Raw genomic sequence first — 27,351 nt, forward strand, 5'->3', positions numbered from 1 at the left:
TTTAGCTACGGTAATTACTTAATTACTCTAGCTAGAGTAATTAAAACGGGAACTGTCTCAAGGATAGAGAAACAGAGGGTCCAGAATTACCACATATATGATTTATAACACAAGTAACACTGGAGAATAGCAAAGGATGGTCTCTTCAGTAAATGGTGCTGAAAACTGGGAAAAAAACCAAAACAAAACTTGATATTCCATGCAAAAATAAATACCACAAGAACTGTGTATCTAGAAATTAAAAAATAAAAAAGAAAATAAGGCTTCTAAAAGATAATCTGTGATAATATCTTCATGATTTTGCTGTAGGGAAGATTTCTTAAACAGGGCAAATGAATCATTAACCATAAAGGAAATGGCTGTTGGTCTATATCAAGTTCAAAAGACACCATTAAGAGACTGAAAAGGCAAGGCAGAGAGTAGAAGAAAAATATTTGTAACATTTAAAACTAACAAAGAACTACCAAACAAAAATTTGCCAACAGAAAAAGAAGTTTGAACAGGCAATTCACAAAAGCAAACATCCAAATAATTATTAATCAATGAAAGTGTCCAACTTCCTAAATAACCAAGGAAAGGCAAATTAAAACATTAATGAGATATTATCAATACCTACCTACCAGCATGGATAAAATTAAATAAACTGATAAGGCCAAGTATGGACAAGGCTGTGGAGAAACTGCAACCCTCACATACTGCTAATGTAAATGTAAAGCGACACAACCACTTGGGGAAACTTTCTAGAATTCTCTACTGAAGATGAATGTATGCTTAAGTTATGACCCCGTAATTCCACTCCTAGGTATACACACAACAGCAATGTGTACACACTGCACTAACAGACATTTACAAGATGTTCATAGTTGTATTAACATGGAAACAACCCCAGCAGGCTCCAAAAGTTAAGTGGATTAATAAATTGTGATATATTCTTATAAAGGAGTATGTCAAAAACAATAAAAATGAACTACTGCTATACACAAAATGGATAAATTTCAAAACCTATGTTAGTAAAAGAAGGCATAAACAAAACAGTACTACTTTAGGATTTAACTTGTATAGAGCTGACAAAAACAGAACGATTACACTGGAAGCCAGTATAGAGGTGACCACTGCAGGAGAGGAAAAAGGCTAAGACTGGGAAGTGTCACAAGGGGAGTCCTCCTGGGCACTGGTAGTTTTCAACACCTTGATCTGGCTGCTAGTTAAGAGGTGCTGGTTTGTTATACTTCCTTGAACTGTAAAGTATATTTATAATTTTTTCACTTTTCTAAATGTATATTACTATACTTAAAAAGCTAAAAATCAAAGGGAAAAACATATCAAAACAAAGGTATATTTTACAACTGACAGTGTCTTAGGACTGAAGGAGCACCACATAAACATTTTAAAAAATTATGTATAAGTATACAGACGTTATCAGGTTTTTGAAGTCTCCTTTAATTAATTAATTTATTTTAAAATTTTGGGGGGTTAATTCAGTTTTTTAATTTACTGGCTCTTTTAATGGAGGTACTGGGGAATGAACCCAGGACCTTGTACATGCTAAGCATGTACTCCACCACTGAGTTATACCCTCCCCACTACCCCAACTAGTCTTCTTTTAATTTTTGGTTAAGAAATTCTTTCTTATTCTGGTATCATAAAGATTATTTTCATATTTTCATCTTTTTCTCAGTACAAAAATATACACAGTATTACTTCATTGTCTTTAGGTACCTATTTTCATTAAGGAGAAGTCTACTTTTAGGGCAATACATTATGTAATCATTGTAATAAAAAGGATTTGTGTATACAGTCCCCGAGGTAGACTGAACAAAATTTTATTATGGCCACTACATACAGATGAAAAAGCTGAGGTCTAGAGAACTTAAATGATTTTACCCAAGGTAAAAGAACTTTAAAATATGAAGTGCTCATACACTTATCTTTTGACTCCCAAAGTCAGCTTGCTTTCTACATTCCATTATAGTGGAATCAGAAAAAATATGGATATAAATTCTGGATTTCCCACAAATTGTGTAATCTTGAGCAATAATCTCTCTTAGCCTCAGTTTCCTCCTCTGTAAAACAAAGATAAACATCATCTATTCTACAGAATAGTAAGGATTAGTAATAATGAATATATAGTCCTTGACCCTCAGTACATACTTCATAAGTGAGTTAGAGTATTACTGAATTATTTTATAACATACACAAATACGTAAATATAAGTGTGTGTGTGTATATATGTGTGTGTGTGTGTATATATATATATGTACATTTAATAGCTTCTAAGGATGATTTTGGAGCATTTCAAATGTATTATATAATTTGATTTGAGTAGTACGTACATAAAGAACAAAAAGGAGAGAAAAACAACAAAACAAAACCTCCGGCAATATGCTAAGAGCTGTATCTTGGGAGCCTGGAGGAGGCGAAGCTAGGAGGACTGGAATAGCAAGGGAAGGGAGACCGACACACAGAAGATCAAACAACAAAACGTTTGAAAAGAAACACATTACTGCTTTTAAGTTCATACTGTAACTCATAATAAGTGAAATATCATACAGGTAAAAATAATTTTCAATTAGCCAGTTATTTAGATGTCAAAGGGCAGTAATAAACACTTCTGAAGCCAGATGTCCTAAGATGCCCTATAAAATATAAATATCTTGACCATCTGTAGACAGGTGCTCTCCTTTAAAACTAAAACCACTAACTCTACATGATGTTAGACAGACCTTTAAAAAAGAGACTAAGTAATGAGTCACACATACTACCTTACAGTCACATCTGATACGTAACTTGTTTTAACTATACTCAGTCACCCCAGACACTATGACAAACTGTATTTACTGTTTTTATCCTATTTCCAGAAAGTAACTATAATAAAAACTTATTTAGGAGTCCTTTCTCCTACACTCCCTTCCTGTTGCAACATTTTTCTTAAGTTGAAAGAGTAATATAACAACATTTAAAATAAACCTCAAAACTCATAAATGCTTTTAAAATAGCATTTCAAAACATATTTACTCCTGCACAAAAAGACAAAAAAAACCCCTCAAAGACACCCAAACAAAGAAAACACAACCATATTACAATACAACATAAGTTTCTAAACAAACAGGTGTCTAAGATACAAAATACACCATCCCATTACATTAAAATGAATGGGTTATCAGTGGATAGGATTTACTGACGATAAAAGTTACATCGTGCAATGATTACTTAGGACTTTAAAGAATACAGGAGTTCCCACATGCTCACAAGGTGATACGTTCCAAGACCCTGCAGTGAATGCCTGAAACTGAGGATAGTACCAAACTCTACATATACTGCTTTTTCCTGTACATACCTACCTATGATAAAGTTTAATGTATAAATTAGGCTCAGTAAGAGATGATCAACAACAATAATACAACAGAACAATTTTAACAATATACTATAACAAAAGTTTTCTGAATGTTGTCTCTTTCTCTCGAAATATTTTTAAAATGTAATGCCTTTTCTATCTTCACTAAGTACTCATAACCTGTGCAGGCTGAGGAGTGACAGCAAAACAAGCACGGATTTATTTTTCCTTGTTCACAATTTCACAGACAGGAGGTTTGTTCTGACCACAGATCTTAGCAACCTCAGCACATGAATTGTTTTCTTTCCTTTTATTTAGTTGAGAACTTTCACTTTTTTACTTAAAGGAAGCCATTTGTGGCTTCTCTTTGGCATACCTAAATTGCCAGCATCTTACACTCTTGCACTTCGGGGCCATTAATAAGTAAAATAAGAGTTACTTGAACACAAGCACTGCGATACCTCGACCATAGATCCGGTACTGAGATGGCTAGTAAGTGACTGATGGGCAGGATACGCTGGACAAAGGGATGGTCCATGCCTTAGGCACTATACAGAATGGCATGCAATTTAAAATTTATGAATCGTTTATTTCCAGAATTTTCTATTTCATGTTTTCGGACCATGGTTGACTGAGGGGTAACAAGCTGCTGGAGAACAAAACTGCACTTAAGTGGGGAGACTACTGTACTTTTGATAAAGTAAGGCATATTGATGATGATAGCTTTATCTGTTAAACATTAAAAAAAAACTATAAATGTTTTAGTCAGGACTATCTATTCTGACAGTACTTTAAAAAAAGATTTCAACGGTAAGTTTTTCTTTGGTCCTTAACTAAAATTGATGTGGCTGGCAACAGCCTGCTAGTAGCTTACATGAAGACTGTTGGTGCATTTCATTGCAACAGGTCTTTTTGAAGGAACGCTGAAATTGTGGTCACTGGCTGAGAACTATGACAACAAACTTCCAGCATTATGTATGAAGGGGGAGGAGGAGGCTAGCGCATCACCAAGTAGTGCATTTAGCCACTTCCTTAAGTAGGGCCAAGCAGAGAAAGTATATCAAAGATCTTATTAACACTCTTATAAGATATGAAGAGAAAACACTGATTAGCTAAAATATGGAAAAAAATTTCACGTGGTAACCTTTATCGATTAAGCAAGAAAAACACACATATAACATTTATTGTGTAACAGAAATTATGCTAAGCACTGCAAGAATGTAAAGTTTCATCAGACTCTGACATTAAACTAGTTTTGTCTAAGGGGAAAAGAGGATAGACTTAAAAAAGAACAATAAACTAGAAAGCAACAAGTCATAAAAAAGACAATACACTGAGAAATCCAGGGAAGGAAATGACATCGTGGAGGGGCATCCTGAGATGCCTGGCATGGATTAGGATGTATGGGATGAACTGAGAAGTACAGGATTAGGCATTCCAATGGAACGAAACAGTATCCATACTGATCAGTCAGTAACCCTTCACGTGAAGGATGTTAACTGTACATGAACCCAGCCAACACAAAGTAAGTCCCTGCCTAACTATCCCCTCAAAACAAAACAAAAACAAACTCAAAAAAATTTCATCAAGGTATTTGAGATTTAAAAAAACAATGTCATTATAATTTTAAGAAAATTTCAAAATACACTGAAACCAATTAAATAGTACTTTTTAAAAAAGCTTGTTAGAGGAAATGAATTCGGCCAATAGCCTAAGTGAGTCTGAAAGAGGACCCCAAGCTTTGGACAACATTGCACTACCAGTGAACACTCTGATTTCAGCCTAGTGAGACCATGAACATAGGACCCAGATACTTATTCGTGAACTCCTGACCCATGGAAATGTGAGATAATAAATGTATGTTGTGTTCAGCTGTTACCAAAAAAAAAAATAAAAGCTTGTTAGAAAACATACATATATTTTTAGTTAGTTACACTGTTAAATAAACTAAGTATTTTAAGAAAAGAATGATTACAGTGATGTTCATGTACAATTAATAAGGGAATAAGAGGGAAATTAAAACATTTGATAATCACTGCTCCCACCCTGTCATTTAACACTGGAGTAGGAATGGTGTTTTAATGGAAAGACATGTTAATACAATCAGAAAACTGAAAATAAAAAGTACGGAACGGAAATACTTATACATAAATTGAATTGTATGTATATACAAGGGAATTAAAAAGGAGAGCAAAGCCTCTTGTATAACTTACCAACATAAAATGAGCAGTTGGAATGCAATAAACTTTCAGTCCACAGGCGACAAAGTTCACCTTCCGTCAGAGCTTCAACTCCGTAGCAACCTTGATACTCCACTTTCGGTAGCACATAAACTGGAAATTGCTGCAATTCAAGGTTATACTTTTAGAAAGCTCCATTAATTTACCATGAACAGCAAATACATTTGCCTATATAATTTTGCCCCTTTCAGAATGCTTTCAGGCAATTTTACTTCACCCTTTGGGATTCAGACAGAGAGAGGGATAGAACTCTTCGTAGAAGTGGACAAGAAGTGGGTAAACTGGAGGTCTTGAACCGACAGCCTCCCTCACCCCCAACGAAAATCAACATACCTCCCTACACATGCACATATTCCATATCTGTCACGGAATGTGACTACTGACAGAATCCTTGGAACAGAACCTGGGACACATAATTAGCTAAAGGTTAAAAGCTAGAAGCTGGGAAGCCAAGACTAACATATACTAATAATTCTCAAGACGATAAAAAAGGTAAGAATTTTTGGTCTCTTTAAAGCATTAGTCACACTGTCTCGGGCTTATATACTCTGAGCAGCTTGTTTTCAATCCTTGAGTGTATGAGCACTAATATCTACACTAACATCGGTGAATGTCGCTACTTTCATTAATATGAAGGCTTTATTCCAGACACTAAGTACTTGGCAAGTCATCCATTTAGAGCTTGCTGGTCAGGACACAAACGAGATTTAGGAAAACGACGGTACCCATTACCAGTCTAAAGGAAACGTCAGGAAACGCACGTTGTGAAATAATATAATGCTAGTCGTGTTCACCGTGCTCATGCTACCTCATTTCTGTCACGTAAAATTCTACCCTTAACAGCAGTCTCTTCATTTCCACACATGATTTTTGGAACTTAAAGTGATATGGCTAGTTATTACTTCTGAAATTATACCAAGCTATCACCATTTTTATACTTGAAAATATCTCATAAATGTTTCAGAATTCCTGATTTTCACAAAGTGGTACTTTAAGTGGGCTTGGCATAATGGTGGTGATTAAAAACACTCCAAACCCAGTAAAATTCCTGTTAACAATAACTTTGGTTCATTATTATCTTTGAATGTTGTAAGACTCTAAAGCAGTGCTTCTTAAATTTCAATACGCATATGAGTAACCTGATGATTTTGTTAAAATGCAAAATCTAAGGTGAAAATGGAGGCTTTGCATTTTTAACAAGCTGTTGTTCCAGGGGCCAAACTTTTGAGTAGTAAGTTCCCTACAGTGTCTTCTTAATTAAAAAAAAAAAAAATTATGATTAGTATTATTTTATTGTAAAAGCATTTAACTGTATAATAATTTTTCAGCAACTGGTAATCTGCACTTATGGTTTCTTATAGTTGCAAACAGAAGCCAGATATAAAGAAATGAAGGCCCAGAGGGTTGAGATATCTGCTCAAGAGCACACAGCCAGTTTACAGCAGAGTTGGAAAAAGAATAATACATAAAAAAAATCCCCTTTTGGATCATGAATAGGTAATGGAATTCTAGATTTCTTTTCAAATTAAAAAATATCACTCTTTCTGAAGAAACTACTCTAGGGGATTTTCTTTGATAATACTGCTATATCTACAAAACGAAGTCCTGAATCTAGTATTAATTTCTGTACGTATTCTACTGCCATCTCCAGGAAGCCAATGGAAAGAAAAATCTGAATGTTTTATTTTAGTATTGCAAAATTAAAGTGAAATTTTAAGTACAAAGTTTTCAAATTATAAAAATTAAATTTACATTTCCTTTATCCCTTGATTGGTAGCTCCTTTTCTCCCTAAGTGAAACTTTGTCATGGTTCTCTGTCTTCCAATTTTTCACATAAGCCTTTCAAACTTTTACATACATTCCCAAATAGATACTTCATAGCTAGTATCCTGTCATTAATCCCAATAGGTATATTCTGTTCTTTCCTAATACTCAAGAATTGTCAGGATCCTTTTTTCTGGCCCTAGAATGGCAATATAAACTTTAAAATAACTGGATCTGAATTTTTGACCCACTTTAGAATATAGCTCTTAGGAAATCTGATTGAGACAGACAATGAAATAATGTTAAATCATTCAAAGGTACTTGGTCTGGATTTCATAATTATATGTAGAACAGGAAGTTGCAGTTCCAACTTGTGGTCCAAATTAGCCCTCTTTATTTCATTCCAGCATTTGAAATTGGCTGCTGTTTTAGGTTCTCCTCTATCCTGCAGCTCTTACTAAGCAGAATTTTGGTGAGGAAGGATAAATGATACTGGAAACTAAAATCTCAACTGTGATAACACAGGATGGAAGAACCAAAAGAAAAAAACTGATAAGGTTCTTGGACAACAGGGGTTGAAAAGTCTTCTGAGTATTTTAAAACTTTATCTAAACAAGTCGATTTTGAAGTAGGAAACATTAATGAAGATGCATTCTTACCTAATTAGAGTTTAAACAGTGCTGCTTTAAAATTTCTCAACTAGTGCCTCAACTTCCCTTCCTTAACAACATGGTCCTCTCTTCTTACCCCAGTTTTCCTCATTTATTCAATACCTATTTATTAAGTTCCTATGGAATAAAAAATTGGGAGAAACAGATAAATAGGAGATGATTCCAAAGGGAATACATTCTACTAGGGAATTTAAACCATGTGTACTAAACTATTACACATACTGACAGGTACAATATGATAAGCATTCACTGAGAATTTTAAAATTTTACTCTGGGATTAACACAACTGGAAAGATAAGGCTCCTGTTCAGCTATTCTTTGGGACTTGACTATTCTGATATTTTGATGAAGAATGAATTCTCTCCTGTAAGGTTTTGTCTTAACATTTACTTCATTAATTTCACTTTAGTCAAGTGAATGACCATGTTCTTAACAGTTTGTCTTTTTTAAGAATTAAATCAGTGTCCAAAATATCCCTAGGTTATTCTCACTTAAGAGATCCTGGCCATCAATAGTTTCTAAGTGCTATAAGCTGGTAGATCAATACAGAGTGGTATGGGCTCAAAGGGTAGAATGTAAAAGAAATGAGTTTAGCGCCCAAATAAATCAGATACCAAGTAAGAAATAATGAAATAAAATTCTGAAAATATAATCCATAGCACTGACACTATATGTATTCAAGATGTTCATGTGTTCATGCTATGACCATTAAATTCATCACAGTTAAATATAGATAAGACTGGAAAAATTAGCAAATAAAGTAAAATCTTTTACTACAAGGATTTGTATTTATCTAGAAGGAGACTAATATCAGACCCATAGTATTTTATCATTCCTTGAGGTTCTCTTACAAAAAAACACTCCCCCATACATTTAATTCAAAACTATTTAGTTTCCAAAATTCCAAGTCTAAATCAATGATGAAAACCAAATTATGAGAATTAGAAACTTAAAATTTTATTAACAATCTTCCTTCTAAGGATAAAAGTGCCATCAAGGCAAAGATCCACTAAGTGCGTTGGATTCTGGTGGACAAAGTATACATCCTTGACCCTCATGGACTGGCTTTAGCATTTTTTCATGACAGACTCTCCCTCTGCTGCTATTGGCAGCTAAGAAAGGTAGGTACTTCTTTTTCTTTTCTTTTCTTTTCTGTTATACCTTAATATGATCAGGCAAAGTCAGGAAGTTGACCCACAAGGGTCAATGCTGGAACATCACTGTTCTTGATTCACCTGTTCCCTGGCCAAAAACACACTGACGTTCTAAAGTGGTCACTGAGGATTCTTGTTGGGTGGTAGGTCAAACAGCAAGAAACAGAGATATCAAAACAGAAAGGAAGGAAGGAAGAAGAGAAGGAAGAAAAAGAAGGAAAGAAGGAAGGGAGGGAGGAAAGAAGGGTATGCTATGACAAATGTACGTAACAGAAAAAATTCTCTTAAGAAAAAATTAAAGGAGAGATTTGGCACTATTTCTTGTGCAATCAATTATACCACAAAAGTTCCTCTTTATTAACCAGAATTCAGTGGTTACACACACATAAAAAAATCAAACTAATTCAAACTAATCTGAAAAAGAACTTCAAATATCAAACAGAAAACTGCTCAAAGAACCAATCACTCAAATTGTGGCAAAAACTTTTTTAACTGAGAAAAACATTTATATCAAATCCCAAAAGAAACAACAGGGGAAAATGAAAGGAAGACACTTGGTCTTCCAACAATCCTGAGAAGACATTTCAAATGTGCATGAAAGCCCACCTTTTAAAACTTGAACTTGTAAAATGACTCAAGAAAATTCTCAAAGAAAGAAAGAAAGAAAGGGGCTAGTATGTCATAATGGAAATCCAAATTCACAGAGAAAGCGGGAATATGTGTGCCAATCTAGGTCAAATCTACAATGGCGACTTTTTCACATAGTTTATATATTCCATGCAAGAATGTCACCAGTACTAATGACTGTTATGTTTAAGTAAACACTCTCCCTTATTGAAAGTGTTTTCAGTATTTTATGTGGAAAACCTACTGTAAGAGTAACCAACAGTTTAAAACTAAACTTCATAACAACGGCATGTGAATATTTGCTAATTATCTCTTTATGCTATTACATCCTAACTCCCCAAGTAACTACTTACTCTTCTGATTTTCTTCCGTTTTTTGGAACGTGGTCTGGTCTCTATCCTCTGGACACTGCATCGCACAAGTAGCAACAGGTCTTGCAGGCTGAACAGCTTGTAAACAAAATTTCCATCCTGAGGAGCCACATATTCCGATGTATCTTCAACATAGTCCTGAAGTTCATATGGCAATCCTTTAAAAATAATTATATTTCTCATTTTTATTTTAAAATACATTAGCCCTTTATCCATCATAATTCAAGATAAAACAATTCAACTATCAGCTTTCTATTTCCTCTGAGTTGACCATCACATTAGTACCGTTTCTGTTTACTTTTACTGGAACTCCAGCAAGAGCTAAAATCAAAGCTTTATTTAAGGCTCTCTTTCTTTTAACTACTGCTTTCACTTACCCTAGGCAAAGTATAAACTAGTGAGACAGCAGATGAAGTGAGAAGAAAAAAAAGCTTTAAAAAGTAGTGTTATTCATAATCCTGGCAGAGCTGAGCTGCAGCTTTGTATTTATTTCACAAAATGAAAAAGTACAAAACTGTAGCCCAACACCAGGAATACATTTAGACTAATAAATAGTTATGACTATTTTTGGTAAATGATAATTTATCAAATTCGTCCTTCATCAGTTTGGGAGAGTCCATTATCTGTAGCTTAGTGGCCATTGTACACGTTGGATAACTTAGGTTACAAAAATCCATACACATTTTTAGAGTGTGGGCACATTTTTAGAGTGAAGGTTTTAGAAGCTGAAATACTGAACAGTAGATTGAAAAATAAAATATCAATGACTATGCAAAGATATTATAACAAAGAGAAAACATGTTACAATAAACAGAAAGTGAGGGGATGAGGGAGAAAATCAAGGATAAGGTACAGGCAAACAGTTAATATAAAATTCTTTGAAAACATTTACTTACGTCCTTTTGGCTTCTGAAAGGCAGAAGGCCATATAGATTTTGGCCAACCAGAGGCATCTGAAGGAGCAGAGGATTGCTCAGAAATAGGAGGCTGCTTAGAATTTTCTGAATTCATTAAAGGCAACTCAGGTATTTTTCTGGAAATCGGCTTTAAGAGTTCATCTTGCATTTTTAAAATTTCTCCAACTGGATCAAATTTTTTATATACTCGTTTGATAGGTTTTTTTAAAACACATGACTCTTCAAGACTACAAGTAGTAGTAGTCTGGTTTCCTACAGAAGCCTGTCCTGAGGAAGAATTCAGGCTAGTTGGCTTAGAACTTAAATTAGAACCCACTTCGGCTGTCTTTCCATTACTATTATTTTGACACTCTGTATCAATTATTAAACAGTCTTCATCTGTATCACTATTGCAAAGAACTACATCTTCAGTTTTAGCTGCTTCTGATGTAACAGTCTTTTCCTTTGAATTATTGTCTGTGTTCTCGACAACATTCAGTGCTTCATCAACACACTCCATGTCAGTGGCCATATCATTTTTATTAGAAGTTTCCACTTCTGTAGAACTTTCTAACTGAAAGGCATCGGATGTTTTCAAGTTATCATCTTGCACCAAAGACTTGTCAGAATTTGATACCTTTTCACTACATGGTATAAATCCTTGATCATCTTTATTTTTGCACTCTTCAGGGCCACCGTCCATACCAGTCACCAGCTGTTTCTCCTTTTGCAACTGTTCCATCAGAATCTGAGATAAACTTCTAGAGTGAGCAGAAATGTCTGGTGCATTTGGTGCCACAGATGTGGTTGCCGTGCTGGGGGCTGGGGGCGTATCTGTTGTGCTGGGTACTGTGGAAGTGCTTGCTGGACTTGGTGACTTTGACGATTTGGTGGTAGTTACTCCAAAAGTTTCAAGTTCTGTGACATCATCATCAAAATCCAGATCCAAATTCTCAAGGGTTTCAATTTTTCGGGATTCATTAACTTCGTAAGACGTCTTAAGAAAATATATTGGCAAACCATTAGCAAAAATTCCAGACCATCCTTCACCTATCAATGTCCTATCACATACATAGTTCATGCTTTTTAAAAGCAAAAAGAAAAATCTAATTGCTTTGAAAGATTATTGCTTTGACAAACTATTATCAACTAATTTATTTAACCCTACCTTCCCATTGAAATGTTGATGAAGGAAATGGGGAATACAGGCGAACTACTACAGCTCAAGAGATATTCCATTAATCAAAAAACAAACAGGATCACAAAGAAGAAATGTAAGGCTAAACAGAAAAGCAGTAGGTTTTTCATTCACACTCACTTTATACACTCTTGCAGGGACTTAGCTGACCAGGAAGAAAGCCTCTTGGCTGCTGTCAGGAAACTGCTTTCTAACATGGCTGGGGAAGTATCACCACCCTCTAACATCAATCAACGACTTTCTTTCTGTATCTACTCAGGGAGGACAACTCTCAGTAATATGAGGAGAAATGGACAGGAAGTGGTTTTATTGCATTCTGGGACATGAAGCTCCTGAGGTGATAGTTTTGCTTATACTGTTTTGGTAATGGAAGAACTACAGACATTTTTAAGTTATTTAGCAATAAACTGTCTTCTCCCCAAGCAGCAACATCTCTCCTCAATCTAGCAGAGCATTTTAGATAAATCTGATAGAATTGCCTAACAGTTTAGGGTTTGGGAGACAAATACTCCGACAGCTTCAGGCAATAAGTAAGAAAGATCTACCTGTGTAAATTACTTTACCTCTCTGAAACTCAATTTCATCATCTCTAAAATAGAGATAATAGGGTCACCCTCAGATTTGTTTTAAGGATTAAATGAGAAATTATATAAAGCTTCTTGGCATAGTAAGTAGTTTCTCAGTAAATGGAAGCACTTACTAAAATAAGGACTACCAGATTTAGTAAAAAAAAAATTAAACTATGTACTGTTTACATGAAGCATTCTTACACAAAAAGGTTCAAAAGAAAAGAATGGGACATGACATCAAGAAATAAAGAAGGAATAGCAGTATTAAGTGTTAGACAAAGCGGAATTCAATGCAAAAAGCATTAGATAGAAAAAGGAATCCTATGTTGAAAAAAGATGAAATCCATGATGGATAATGAACTGGGATGTGCCAAATAACATCAAAATCGTCAAAACTGAAAAACAAACAAAAAATTTGACAGAAACACAACTGTACTTGGTCAATGATACACTGTATCCAAGTAAAAATTAATAGAGATGTAGAAAGTATGAATTATATTTAATGACTGAAACAACAATACATGAATGACTGAGAACATACATATAGACTACAAAGATATACCTTTTCCCTCCCAAGAATCGAAGGGGCATTTCCCAAGACGGACTATAAATTAATATACAAAGAAAACATCAATATAGCACAAAGCAAAATCTGCTAAGGTCTTACTCTGTTTAGAAGGAAATAATATTAGAAATCATTAAGAAAAATGTAAACAAATAATAATAAACCCAAGTACTTGGGAACTGAAGAACACCTCAAATTGTTGGATATAAGAAGAAATGAAAGTGACAATTCCAAAATACTTAAGAATTAGAACACTGGACATTAAAAATCAGAAGTACCATTCATAGCCTTTTCAAGAAATAGGAAAATAACAATAGAATCATAATAATAAAATGAAGAAATTTCATAAATATAAAACCAAAATTAACGACCTAAAAAACAATGTTCTCACCCCGACAGAACAAATTTGGACAAACTTAAAATTATCATTTACCTGTAAATAGTATGTACTTAAAATTCTTCTGTAAAACATGTTAAGTACATCAATAAAATTATTACAATTCCTTAATGTCATGAAATACCTAACCAGTGTTAAAATTTCCTAGTCTGATAAATTTCTTTTTACAATTGTTTATTGGAATCAGGATCCAACCAAGATGCCTACACTGCATTTGGTTGACACTTCTCAATTTTCTTTAATTTGTCAAATGCCTCTTCCTATACTTTGCCAACTTTCACATACATTAGATAATTGTAGAAGAAACCAGGTTAGTTATCCTGTAAAAATTTCCACATCCTGGATCTTAACTCTTGCATCCCCATGAGGTCATTTAATACATTTTTCTGTCCCCTAGATTTCCTATTAAAACGATCTAGTAGCTTGATCAGATTCAGGCACATTAAAAAAAATCTGAATATGTTGTATGCGGTACTGTGTACTTCCCACTTCAACCAGGAGGCTGTGTCTGATTGTATTTCTTCCTGTGATATTACAGTTGTTCTGTTCATTCAAGTGTCATCAGTCTAATCTATCCATTAAAATTCCTTACTGATCTTCTAATGATTCTAGCAGTCACTGATGATGAGCACTGCCTAGATTCACTACTTCATTAGGAGCTGCAAAATTGTTACAGTCATGGTCTATCATTACCCTGAGATATTGTTTGTACTAGAAAGGCAAGAGAAATATTTGAATTTTTAAAAATCAGTTTTCAAAATAATGACTACAAACTAGAATCCTCCAAAGGTAATTAGTAAACCTTTTTTAAAAAGTGTCATTATAAATCCATGGAATTTAACATATTTCATATGTTTCCATCCACTGCAGCCATTTTTTCACAGTCAAACTGACACATCTCTGGCCAATGGGAAATCCTTCAAGTTGGCACTGGCATCTGTTTAACACAATTTCATTACAGGGTTTTTACTTCTTTGATTGGCATTTGTTTATCTCTTATGCTAAAATTCTTGGTTTCTAATATAAGCATAAGTACTTATTGGCTTTATCATACTATATAATGTGTTCAAAATAACAGCAGCAGTATCATTACTAACAATATGAGTACCAAATGCAGTTTAAGATCTTTTTGGCAATTCCCTTTGAACTTAGGATATAAATCTTTAGGGATGTACAGTCACTTAATTCTTCTTGAAGTGGCCATTTCTCTTAACAATATATCTTGGACATCACACTATAGTTGCATATCTAGAGCTTTCTGATTCCTTTTATAGGCATACATTGGAGACATTGCATGTTTGGTTCTAGACTACCACAATAAAGCAAGTATCACAAAAGAGTGAGTCACACAAATTTTTTTAGTTTCCCAGTGCATATAAAGTTATGTTTACACTACTGTAGTCTACTAAGTCCACAATAGCATTATGTCTTTAAAAAAATGTACATAATTTAATTACAACATACTTTACTGCTGAAAAATGCTAACCATCATCTGAGCCTTCAAGTTGTAGTAACATCAAAAATCACTCATCACAGATCACCATCACAAGTACAATTAAGTTTGAAATATTACAAGAATGACCAAAATGTGACACAGGGACATGAAGTGTGCAAATGCTGCTAAAAAACTGGCACCAAAAGACTTGCTTCATGCAGGGTTGCCACATACCTTCAATTTGTGAAAAAAAAAAAGTCTCTGTAAAGTGCAGTAAAGCAATGTGTGATAAAACATGGTATGCCTGTAGCCACTGCACGGTACGCTACTGAGGATGGACAGTTTATTTAATCAACATCCTATTAAGGGACATGAGAACTATTTCTAATGAATACTTTATAGCTGCAATGATTACCTTGCACAAACATTTTATTCTTTTCCTTGTATACTTCTGAGCTACACTTCTAGAAGTTAGATTTCTAGGGCAAAGGATGAACACATTAGATTTCATCTGTTCTCTGTGGGTACATCTGTCTTTATCTGACAGCAGAAATGCTACAGCAATTATCTTTTTTTCCTCTAATAACTCTGTGAGAGTTTCCATCAATAATCCCCTTCTGTTCCTCATGGTTAATTAAGATGGGTTTTCCTGCTTCTGTAGGAGGATAATCCTGTGAGGGGCAGGGTGGTGTACCAGCATAGCTTTCTTAGCTTCATGGCTCTAAACTCATGCTTCATTGTTACCACGAAGTATGTACTGTGTATAAGCACGTGGGGCTGTGTGTCTGCGTGTACATACAAAATCTTTAGTATATTCTGAGATCTGCTTCCTCTATTCCCCTCTCCCACAGTTATCTGAAAACCTGTCTTCTCTTTACCTTTAATGTCCTTGTTCTGATCAATATGGACGTTTTACCACTAAGGAGTTTTCTCTGATGAAGGCTTTAGTTTTGGAAGGGACTTTGGCTGGTTAGTTTCTAGAATTCTTAGTGCCTAGGTCATCACAGACCTATTTCAACTTCGGGAGTGTCCCTGCACTCACCTACAAGTTAGAGCCCATCCACGTTATTTTGACTTTTGTTATTCTTCATTTGTTCTTGCATCTTTCACCAACTTCCTTCTGTGTGGGGTTATTTCCCTTGTGCCCAAAGAACATCCAGTAGAGGGGGTCTGCTAGTAGCAAACTCAGTTTTTACCTAAAAAATCTTTAATTTTTTTAGTTATTTAAGGATATTTTCACTGGTTAGACAATTTTAGTAAGAGGGTTATTTTCTCTCAGCACAATATATTGTTCCAATGTCTTCTGGCGTCCATTGTTGTTGTTATTTGCCAGTCTGACTCTCAGGCCTGCATAGTGTAATGCGCCTTTTGTTTCTCTGGTGGCTTTCAAGAGTTATTTCATTGTCTCCAAGTATGATTTGGTCTCATTATCTCTTTTACACCTTTCTTTTGGGTGCAGGTACATGCATGTTAGACACTCCCACTATACTCTCTGTATCTCTTGCCCTGTTCTCCACAGTTTCTATCTTCTTGTTGTCTTTGTTTCATTACAGTCTTTTCAGACCCACCTTCTAGTTTATTCTCTCTTCAGTTTTATCTAATGTGCTAATAACCCCCTTTATAGACCTTTTAACTATACTTGCTATATTTTTTAGTTTTAAGATTTTTATTTAGTTCTTTTTCACATCTGCTCTTTTAGAAGTTTCTAGTTCCTCACTGAAATCTTCAAGCATAGCTTTTATTTCCTTGCATACATAGCATGTAATTAAACAGAGATGGCTCACAGTTTGTGACTGATAATCCTAGGATCCATTTCTGTGAGTCTATTTCTTTGGTCATTGTTTGTGATGGTTCTTGCTTAAGTATCTAGTCTCCTCCAGTGTCTAGTTATCTTTAACTATTTTCTGGATGCTACATTTAAAAAGTTATTTGTAGAGATAACTTGCGCTTCAAAAGGATGCTGTGTTCCTCTAGGATTATTTTCATTTGCTTTTGCTAGGTGTCCAGAAACACTAGCAATCAAAGAGCATCTGAATCCAAGTCCAAAGCCTGAAAAACCAGGATACAATCTTTGAGAAACTGATTTATTTCTGGGGTACAGCCCTGCAGGATCCAAACTCTTGGTGGAAAACTGAACTCTGATGTTCGTCCCCCTAGTCCAGTGATGCTGTCAACACATATTCTGTTGCTTCCTCAGAATTGGCAGATAATATTCCAGGCAAAATTACCCTAAGTGACAGGCTTATCAACCTGGATTCTGGTCTTCTCTAGTATCTCAGTTCTGTTAAGTCCTTCCAATTTTGTTAGCCCTTTGATGATTCTATAATATATCTACTTTCTTTTTAGTTATCAGTAATGGGGAAGGCCCAAATTACCTGGTCTGCCATTAGTGAAAGAAGTTACTCTGTCACTTTTTAATCTCTCTTAACCTACTTCATGTTTCTTTATAGCACTTATTAGTTCCTGACATTTCACCTCACGTGAACACACATTTTGGGTAGATTTTAAAATGTAAAAAAAAAACCAAAAAACAAAAACCGCCCAAAAACCTTAAGAAAAGCTGGAAGTGCTTTATGACATACACATTATAAAAATATTGAAAAGCAAATAGCAAACCAAGAAAAAGATAAATAAATATGGAACACAAAAGACCAACATCCTTAGCTCACTGAACACCGTATCAGCCAAATCTGGGTGACAGCTGTTTCCTCAGGGGCACCCGCTCCACAGTGGGCGATCAAAGTGTTAATATAGTATGAGCTCTTACGTAGAAATAAGAACAACATTGTTTTATTTCCTCAATTTTGTTTGCTCTCTCACTTTTTTCAAGTCCTTGTTCATATTTCTTCCTGTTCTTAAAAAAGCCTTCTTGCTCATGAATCTCATTCCCATCTTTTCCCCTTAACCTGTTCAATTTTTCTGCACAGCATTTATCACTACCTGCTTTTTTGCTATTGTTTTAATTACCTGTATCCCCTGCCACTAATGTAAGCTCTGAGAGAAAAGAGACTTCCTTTTTATTCATTGTTATATCTTCAGTATGTTAACAGTATCTGCTTAATAAGTATTTGTGAAATCAATGAATGAAGTTTTGTATACACAGAATGCCTTATTTTAATAACCATGGAAAAATATTTCAAAATACACAAAATAATAGAAGCTAGCATTTACGAAGTGCCAAGCATTGTTCTAAATGATTTACATGTATTAACTCATTTAATCCCAAATAATTCTGTGAGTTAGGTTATCATCATACCCACCTTACAGATGAGCAAACTAGACACAGCGAGATCATGTAGCCTGTCTAAAAAGTCACACAGCTACTAAGTTTATACCAAAAAGGGTCGACAATCTGGCCAAATATTTTCTGCACCAAACAAACTCATCTGTTTCTTTTCATATCAAAAACTTTTGAAAATGAATGAGACCAATTAAATAAAACCATCACCATGATTAAGTTTTTAGTACATACATACTAAAAACTGTGCTTAGCTTTTGACGTATAAATACCAAACTTAATCCTTACAGCAATTTTATGAAGTAGGTATTATCAACTTTCTTTTATAAAAAGAAGACTGAGGCGGAGAGAGGTTAAATTAGTTGCCTAAAGTCATGCTTGGGTTCAATTTTAAGTTTCAGTGTAAAGCCTGTATTTTTAACTACTAGATTTAGAGACCTGCAATAAAATTTTATGTTTCAAAAGGATAAACAAGAAACAACAACAACAACAACAACAAAAAGAAAGCACTACATACATCAATTTCAGATATATAATCTTCTGGTTTGTCCATAAATACTGCAGAGACTGGAACAGATGTGTTTTTGGACATCATGAATTTTAATGGAACTTCATGGAAGATTTGATTTCTTTCTCTCATTGTCATTTTCTTCTGGGGAAGTGGTGAATTAATATATATTACTTTAACTGGTTTTGAACCTTAAAACAGAAAGAGAAGAATGGGGGTGATTAGTTTACAGCAGTCATTAAAAACAAAACAAAAGAGGATGCAAAACAATTACTAAACCAAGGGACATAAGATAGGAAAATGAAGCACACGTCCCATACATTTGCCTTGAACTACAAGATTTTTTTAAAGTCCCTTAGAGATTAAGGGCAAGAGAATCTTACTGGCAAGAAAAACATATTCTCTTTCTAACAATTTTTTCAAAGGATTTTCTGCTTTTTACTGTCATTATTCCTCAGCTCCTCTTGAATTATACTTTCAGAAACTGATAAAATTTTTACCACAGAGAATGTATCACATTTAACTCTAATTTGTACTTTCATTTAATTAGACATAGTCTTTCATTTACTACAATTATGTACAATAATATTAATTCTAAAAGATATGAAAAAATTATTAAACATGAAAATAAAAGGGGAATAATATTTTTTACAGAAGAATTTATGTGTAAAATTTGATTTTACTGTCAAAAGAGAAACTATCCTACATTGATAAGCATAGATTTGTTTTAATCTGAATTCCAATAAAACACAAATAAGTCCTGGGAACTCATGCATTTGAGGCTGTCTAATAAATTATTTTTTTAACATTTTTTATTGAGTTACAGTCATTTTACAATGTTGTGTCAAATTCCAGTGAAGACCACAATTTTTCAGTTATACATGAACATACATATATTCATTGTCACATTTTTTCCCTGTGAGCTACCATAAGATCTTGTATATATTTCCCTGTGCTATACATTATACTCTTGTTTATCTATTCTACATTTTGAAATCCCAGTCTGTCCCTTCCCACCCCCCTGTCTAATAAACTATTACATTCCTTTCATTTCAGTGAAAGACAGAAGAACGTCATCATTTCACATAGTTTTGGCCACCCTAAACCATAATTATTTCTTTACCTCTCATGCCCCCAGCATATGTACAGGTTCTGTAGATCTAATAACTCATTTATGACTATAAATTATATACTAGCACTATATATTTAAAAAATAACTGAAGGTAACTGTCAAATTTATATCTTCCTTGAATCAAAACTTTTACTTTCGTATTGGACAAATGACCACCTATGTTTAGACAGGTGAAATAGAACTGTTTCAATTCTTCTGTTGAGAGCATTACTTGACATGGCAAATCACAAACCTGCAACAGGTATTACTTGAATACACACTGGAATTTCCCACTGTTCCTTGTAGCTTGGTCCATGATTATTTAACAAGGTAAATAATGATTGACTAGTTAGAGCTATCTGAGGGTGGTATCTTGCAACAAGCTTCTCTGCATTTGGATCTTTACTAATATCCTGAAAAACAACATAAAACTTGTTACTTGATGATACTTCTTGGAAACTTCTTTGACTAAGTAATGAAAAGAAGGGAGACGATTAGGGAGGGAAGTTCAGAACAATCAGGTTACATGCGCCTGTGCACGAGGCACACAAGATCACTAAGGAAGATCCAAAACCACCTTCCTACTTACATAATGCATAGCTGCAGCGATTTGTTCTGGTGTTTCGGTGGCAGGCATGTTATCTTTCGACAGCTGCAACTTTGCAGGCATTGAGGGAAATACTGTTTTCACATATTTTACACTGCCCTAAATAAGGAAAAAAAAAAAAAAAGAATGTTTTATTGCAGAAATACTGAATTTTTCCCAAAGAATCTTTTCATCATATGAAACTTATAAGTTAAAATTTGTCATTCTACTAAATGCAATGTCAAAGTTAGAGCCTTCTTAAGACAGAAGACTTTCATGGTTTTACTTGATAATCCTTATATATATATATATATTTAAAAAGGGTCCAAGACAAGGGTGCTGTGGAATTTTCCCTGCCACTTGAAGTTCTAACCTCTCATTTTATTAAATACAAGTCATAATAGGGTATAACAGAAATATCTTATCTATACACACTTACATCCAATACGATTATGAGTAAAATCCCTTATTAAAAAAAAAAAAGAGCTTTCTGCTTGCATTCAGGGACGTTAAAAAATTCAGAAACTAAAAAAAGAAAATCAAGAAATAAAATTGGCAGTGATATTTTTAAAAACATCAAGTACTGGCATAAAATTCATAAAATAAAAAGGACACATTTGTACTGCCTATTTTAAAAGTTTTATCTTATTATTGTTCAAAATTCAAACACAAATTCTGAAATATACTTAAATTATGTTTCTATGTGCAATACAAATAATGTTTCAGACAAAAGTAATTTTTATTTTCATATGTTAACCTTACCAATGCGAGAAGAGTTTTTTCTAACTTTAATCCCATCTCTATTCTGAATGGGAAGAATCCCATTAAGCTGGTGACTTCATGGAGCGTATAGAATTCTGGATACTTTTTCACTTGTTCAATGCAAGCTTTCAAAATTTGCTTAAAAAGAAAAATTAAGAGAAATTCATCTGTATTGTACTTCTCTAATAATGCAAAGAAAATAATTTAGCTACATGTGACTATATATAATTATTCATTTCAAACATTAGCCTCATTTCATTAACTAAACTTCAAACAATCTGGGCATATTGTATATTCCTTATTTGATTTAAACTCTTTATTTTTCATAACAATTCTTTTAACCTAATTTCTTAAAACACTGATATTTAGTAATACTAAAAATTGTAATTATAAAAAAATTTAAAGTTAGAGAAGACACATCATATTTTCTGTGCTATTTAAGAAACTGTCAAAGAAGTAGAGCCACATGAAAATTTTAACACATTTTATGGCAATAAAAGCAGTTATATAAATGATCAGAAATAAGTTCAATATCCTAAAAAGATCCCAACCAAAATGAATGAATGAAGTAGCTATCTTACAGGTCATTCTAATCTACAGTCTAAAAAGTTAATGAGAAATGTTATAACTAATTCAAATGATGGAATATTTAGTATTTTCTTCTCTCAAAATGTTTTCAAAATATTAATGACTTATAAGGAACTGTAACGGGAAGGAAAATTCAGTTTTACCCGAGCAGAATGTATGCCACTTGTGATAACACATACATACCTCAAAGAAGCACAATAGTTTGGGAGGGGACAGGGGAGTTATAATAAAAACCCACACGTACTACATTATCTTCTAAGATACACAGTTGTCCCTCGGTATCTCTGGAATCCTCCATGGATATCAAAATCTAAGGATGCTCAACTCCCTTATATGAAATAGTATACTACTATCAGCCCTCCGTATCCAATGATGTGGAACTCATGGACATGAAGGGCCAACTGTACGTGCTTTTTGATTCTGCTGTCAATGAATCTTAGTCTTAACCTTCTAGAATATCTTCTAGCTCACAAAAGCTTTTAGCAATAAGCATATCTATATATCCATATCCCCTTTGCATTCATTTATAAAATATGTCAGGGCACAAATGACACTACTCTAGTACATCTTTTCATCTACAGTTTCTCATCCTCTTCTCCCCTTCTTTAATCCTCACTCTCCACTATCTTTCACTTTTCCCCCTCACTTCTACGCTTTTCAATACCAACCTCGATATTTAATTGAGGATATTATCTGCAATTAAGGCAGATGTGGGTTAACATGGAGGGGTTCTGTTTGTTTTTAAAAACCCTAGTCAACTGCAAACTCAGATCTGCATAATATCTTTGCCCCTCATTTGTGCTATCAGTTAACTTTCAACCCTAACAACTCCCATCCTATGCAAGTCATTATAAAACTCTGAAATGCAAAGTAAAGCAATATATAAGAACTATGTGACAAAGAGACCATTCTGGTTAGAGGCGGCATATCTTTCTTGGTAAAACTGCTGGATGTAACAGTGCTTCCTAAGTGAGTTTCACTTAATTCAGTACTTATGGCAAGAGAAATATTCAAAGTAAAATCTAAGATAGTTTTATACCTAGTATTAGATACATTATATAGTATTAAAGGTACTCCACAATTGGTAGATATTAAGTAACTAAAGGATCATTATTGAATATGTTTAATTAAATTTTTTAAATTAATAATCTACTCATCTCTGAAAAACAGGTAAGACTGACCAAAGGAGGTTAAGAGATTCAGGCTGTTCCCCATTATCCACTCGCCTGAAATGTTATTTAACACTCAAAATATTTTGAAAGTTAAGTACACTAAAAGTACATGCATGTACACATCTTTACAAAGAAAGGTGAAAATGACTATGCTCCAGAAACAAAAAATATGATACGATATCATACATGTTTGAAACTTAAAATTTAATAGACACGACTTCTGGCAATATGGCAGAGTAGGTACCCTGAAAAGCACTCCTATCCAAACAACACCAGGTGCTGGGGAAACTGCAGCTAACAGTTTTCATGCATTTCTGGGCTCGGTAAAAAGCAAGAAGACTCTCCAAGGACCATAAATAAATAAACCCCAAACGCCCTGAATAAGGAGAAACAGGAGCAGGGAGCAGTAAGAAAACCCATGAAAGGTGGGATGGCTTGAGGGCAAATGCTTCAACCAGTTCTAAGATCAGGCGGAGTGTTGAGGATTTAGTTGAAGAAAAGCAGAGATTTGAACAGATACTTGTATACCCACGTTCACAGGAGCATTATGCACAACAGCCAAAAAGTGGAAGCAAAGCAAGTGTCCATCAGTGGATGAATGGGTAAATAAAATGTCCATATATATGCAACGGAATATTTATTCAGCCTTAAAAAGGAAGGAAATTCTGACACATGCTACAACATGAATGAATCTTCATGTTATATTAAATGAAAGGAGCCAGTCACAAAAAGAAATACATTATATGGTTCCACTTATATGGGGGTACCTACAATAGACAAATTCGGAGACAGAAAATAGAATGGTATTTGCCACAGGCTAGGAAGAGGTGGGAAACTGAATTATTGTTTAATGGGTGTGATACAACAAGAAATATGTATTTGGTGTTTGCCCTGGTTCCTAACACACAGTTCCTGAAATCTCCTAACTGGTAAGAATGTCTTTTTTATGATAATGAAATGACCAAAAACCCCTAGATAGCTTCAGGATGGGGGATGGTTGCCAGAAAGACAAAAGCATGAGAGGGTTCAAACTTTTAGCTCTATTCCCTGAAGGAAAGGAGGAGCTGGAGATTGAGTTAATCACTAGCTGCCAGTGATTGAATCAAGCATGCCCACCAAATGAAATCTCCACAGAAATCCTTCAAACAATGGAATGCAGAAAGCTTCTGGGTTGGTGAACACTTGGAAGTGCTGGGCGGGTGGTGTGCCTGGAGAGGGCATGGAAGCCTTGTGCCTCTTCCCCCAAACCTTACCCTATGCATCTCTTTCTTCCATTAGGCTGTTTAAGTCGTATTCTTTATAATAAACTGGAAGTAGCAAATAAAGTGCTTTCCTGAGTTCTGTAAGCCATTCCACCAAATTATTAAACTGGGTGTAGGGGTGGGTCATGGGGAACCCTGGGCCTACTGTCTGGAGAGTTGGAAGAAAATATGGGGAAAAACAGGTGTAGAGAAACAGGTGTGAGTCTCAGTTCAAAAGATGAAGAGTTCTGGAGATGGGCTACGAACATGAACCTACTTAGTACTACAGAACTGCACACTTAAAAATGGTTAGGACAGTAAATTTTCTATTATTTTACCATAATTAAAAATAAATCTTTTAAAGAGGGAAGGAAATTCTGACACATGCTACAGCATGATTGAATCTTGAAGACATGCTAAGTGAAACAAGCCAGTTACAAAAGGACAAATATTGTATGACTTTATTTATATAAGGTACCCAGTGAAGCCAAATTCATACAAACAAAAAGCAGAATGGTGGTTGCCAGGAGCTTAGGGGAGAGGGAATGATGAGTTTTACTTAATGGGTACAGAGTTTCAGTTCTGGAATGTGAAGAAGTTTGGGAGACAGATGATGAAAATCCCTTGACAAGTGTGAGAGTATTTAATGCCACCGAACTATTCTTCAAAGTGGTGAAAACACTAAATTTTATGTTACATACACTTTACCACACCAAGAAAAGAGAAACAGAAGGCAGACTGAAACCAAGGAAATGTGGGAATTGGGAAGAGAGTTGGGAAAATGAAGGGGAAGCAGTAATTGAAAATGGCTGAAATTTTTTAAGAACTCATGATGGATTTGAATCTACAGATACAAGAAACCAATGAACCAAGGAGGGTTAAAAAAAAAAAAGTACATTGTAATGAAAGTGTAACACACCAAAAATAAAGATCAGTCAGAGAGAAAACACATATTCCCTAAAAGAAATGACAGTTAAACAGACAGCATCCTTTTCAGTAATAATAATGAGTCAGGAAAAGTAACATTATATCTTCAAATGTTGAGAAATAAACTGTCAACTTAGAACTGTGCATGGAGTAGAACTATCTTACGAGAATGAAAAAATAAAACTATTTCCAGGTAAACAAAAAAGAAGACTGTTCATCACCAAGAGACCTTCACCAAAGGAACATCTAGAACATATACCATTTCAGTAATAATAAGAATCTCAGAATGTAGATTTGAAAAGAGGAAATGAAAAGCCAAAAAACAGTCCAAATTTGTAAAGGAAGACAAACACTGTCATATAAAAAAGGTTTAAAAAAGAGACAGCATTAAAACATCATCAGTGAGGAGGAAAGTGGTAAGAGACAAAATGCTCCATGGTCTCTGTTGATACACAGATTATTAGAACACAACAGAATTGAGAAATTTACCCATAGGTCAATGGTGACAAGGTAATTCAATGAGGAAAAAATTCACTGTGAAAATTCAAGAGTAACCACTAAGAGAACAACAACAAAAATGCATAAATTCTATATCAATAAAGAGAAAAAAAGGAAGGGGGGGGAAGTCAATCCCCTTAGAAGAAGTAAAAGAAAGAAGTTTAGAAAAAGACAAATAGAAATCAAACAGGTCCATATACATCAATTATCACAATGAATGCAAATGACTCAACTTTCTAATTAAATTGCAAGAGATGGTCAGATTTTATTTAAAAACAAAAGGCAGTCTAGCTAAACATCATTTTAAGTAGTATTTGTGAAATACAAGGTCTATAGATTCAAAGCAATCCCAGTTAAAGTCCACTTAGCTTTTTTGTAGAAATTGACAAGCTGATTCCAAAATTTTCATGGAAATGCAAAGAACCAAAAAGAACCAAAACAAGCAAACATTTGAAAAAGAACAAAGTTGCAGGACTTCCACCATGTGGTTTCAAAACTTACTACAAGACCTGGTAATAGAGGCACAAAGACAGATAGATTGATTAATGAAAGAGACTGGAGTCAGGAAACTGACCAACACATCAATAGTGACAGGGAATGCAATGACAGAAAAAAATAGCTTTTTCAGCCAATAGTGCAAGGCGATTTCTCAACACTGGCACAACCGACATTTTAGACCAGGTAACTCCTTGTGGTTGGGGGGGGCCATCCTGTACACTGGAGTATATTCAGCAACATTCTTGACTTTACCTACTAGATGCCAAAAGCACCTCTTCCTCAGTTCTGACGACCCAAAATGTCTCTAGACATTACTAAATGTCTAGTAGCAGGCAAAATCACTCTCCATAGGGAATCACTATGCTCGAACAACTAGAAACCTCATATCTTGCACAAAAAATAACTTGAAATGAAAAAAGACATTCACGTAAAAGTTAAAACTATAAAATCTCTAGATCAGGGTTTCTCCACACAAGCACTGCTGACATTTGGGGCTCCACAATTCTTTGCAGTGAGGGATGTCACATGCATTTTAGGATAACAGCAGCATCCCCGGTCTCCAGCCAGTAGACACCAGTAGTGCTCTGCCAGTTGTGATGATCAAAAATATCTCTAGACACTGCTGAAGTCCCCTGGCTGGGGAGTGGGCAGGAGTAAAGGAATAAAAGTGACCCCAGACGAGAACCAACTGGGGCTGGCAAATATTTGTGTGCTAGAACACACATAAGTAACAACTATACAACATTTTGAAAAATTAGACTTCACTAAAATTAAAATTCTGTTGAGACAGACTATTTAAAAAATTTAAAACCATGCCACAAACTGGGAGAAAACATAACAGACTTGTATTAAGAATACATAAAGAACTTTCAAGACTCAATAAAAATAAAAAGCAATAATATTAGCAAGATTTTAACATGCATTTCACAAAAGAACATATACAAAGCCAATAAGCACACAAAAAGATGTTCAAACATCGTTGCTCTTTGGGGAATTACAAA

The 27,351-nt window shown here is 34.5% G+C and overlaps 1 protein-coding gene across 7 annotated transcripts in view; it reads right to left on the bottom strand.

The window, feature by feature from the left end:
* Positions 1 to 27,351, bottom strand: part of ICE2 (interactor of little elongation complex ELL subunit 2) — a 61,567-nt gene that overhangs the window by 18,720 nt on the left and 15,496 nt on the right. For all 7 annotated transcript variants that reach the window (XM_010969429.3, XM_045506283.2, XM_045506284.2 and 4 more), the window contains 7 exons: positions 21,427 to 21,564; positions 20,668 to 20,784; positions 20,332 to 20,491; positions 18,977 to 19,158; positions 11,058 to 12,054; positions 10,144 to 10,319; positions 5,548 to 5,677 (listed from right to left, as the gene is read on the bottom strand). In XM_010969429.3, the coding sequence (XP_010967731.1) occupies positions 5,548 to 5,677; positions 10,144 to 10,319; positions 11,058 to 12,054; positions 18,977 to 19,158; positions 20,332 to 20,491; positions 20,668 to 20,784; positions 21,427 to 21,564 (1,900 nt within the window). The remainder of the gene's footprint in view (positions 1 to 5,547; positions 5,678 to 10,143; positions 10,320 to 11,057; positions 12,055 to 18,976; positions 19,159 to 20,331; positions 20,492 to 20,667; positions 20,785 to 21,426; positions 21,565 to 27,351) is intronic.

The sequence above is a fragment of the Camelus bactrianus genome, chromosome 6, assembly GCF_048773025.1.
Source record: "Camelus bactrianus isolate YW-2024 breed Bactrian camel chromosome 6, ASM4877302v1, whole genome shotgun sequence".
Taxonomy (NCBI): Eukaryota; Metazoa; Chordata; class Mammalia; order Artiodactyla; family Camelidae; genus Camelus; species Camelus bactrianus.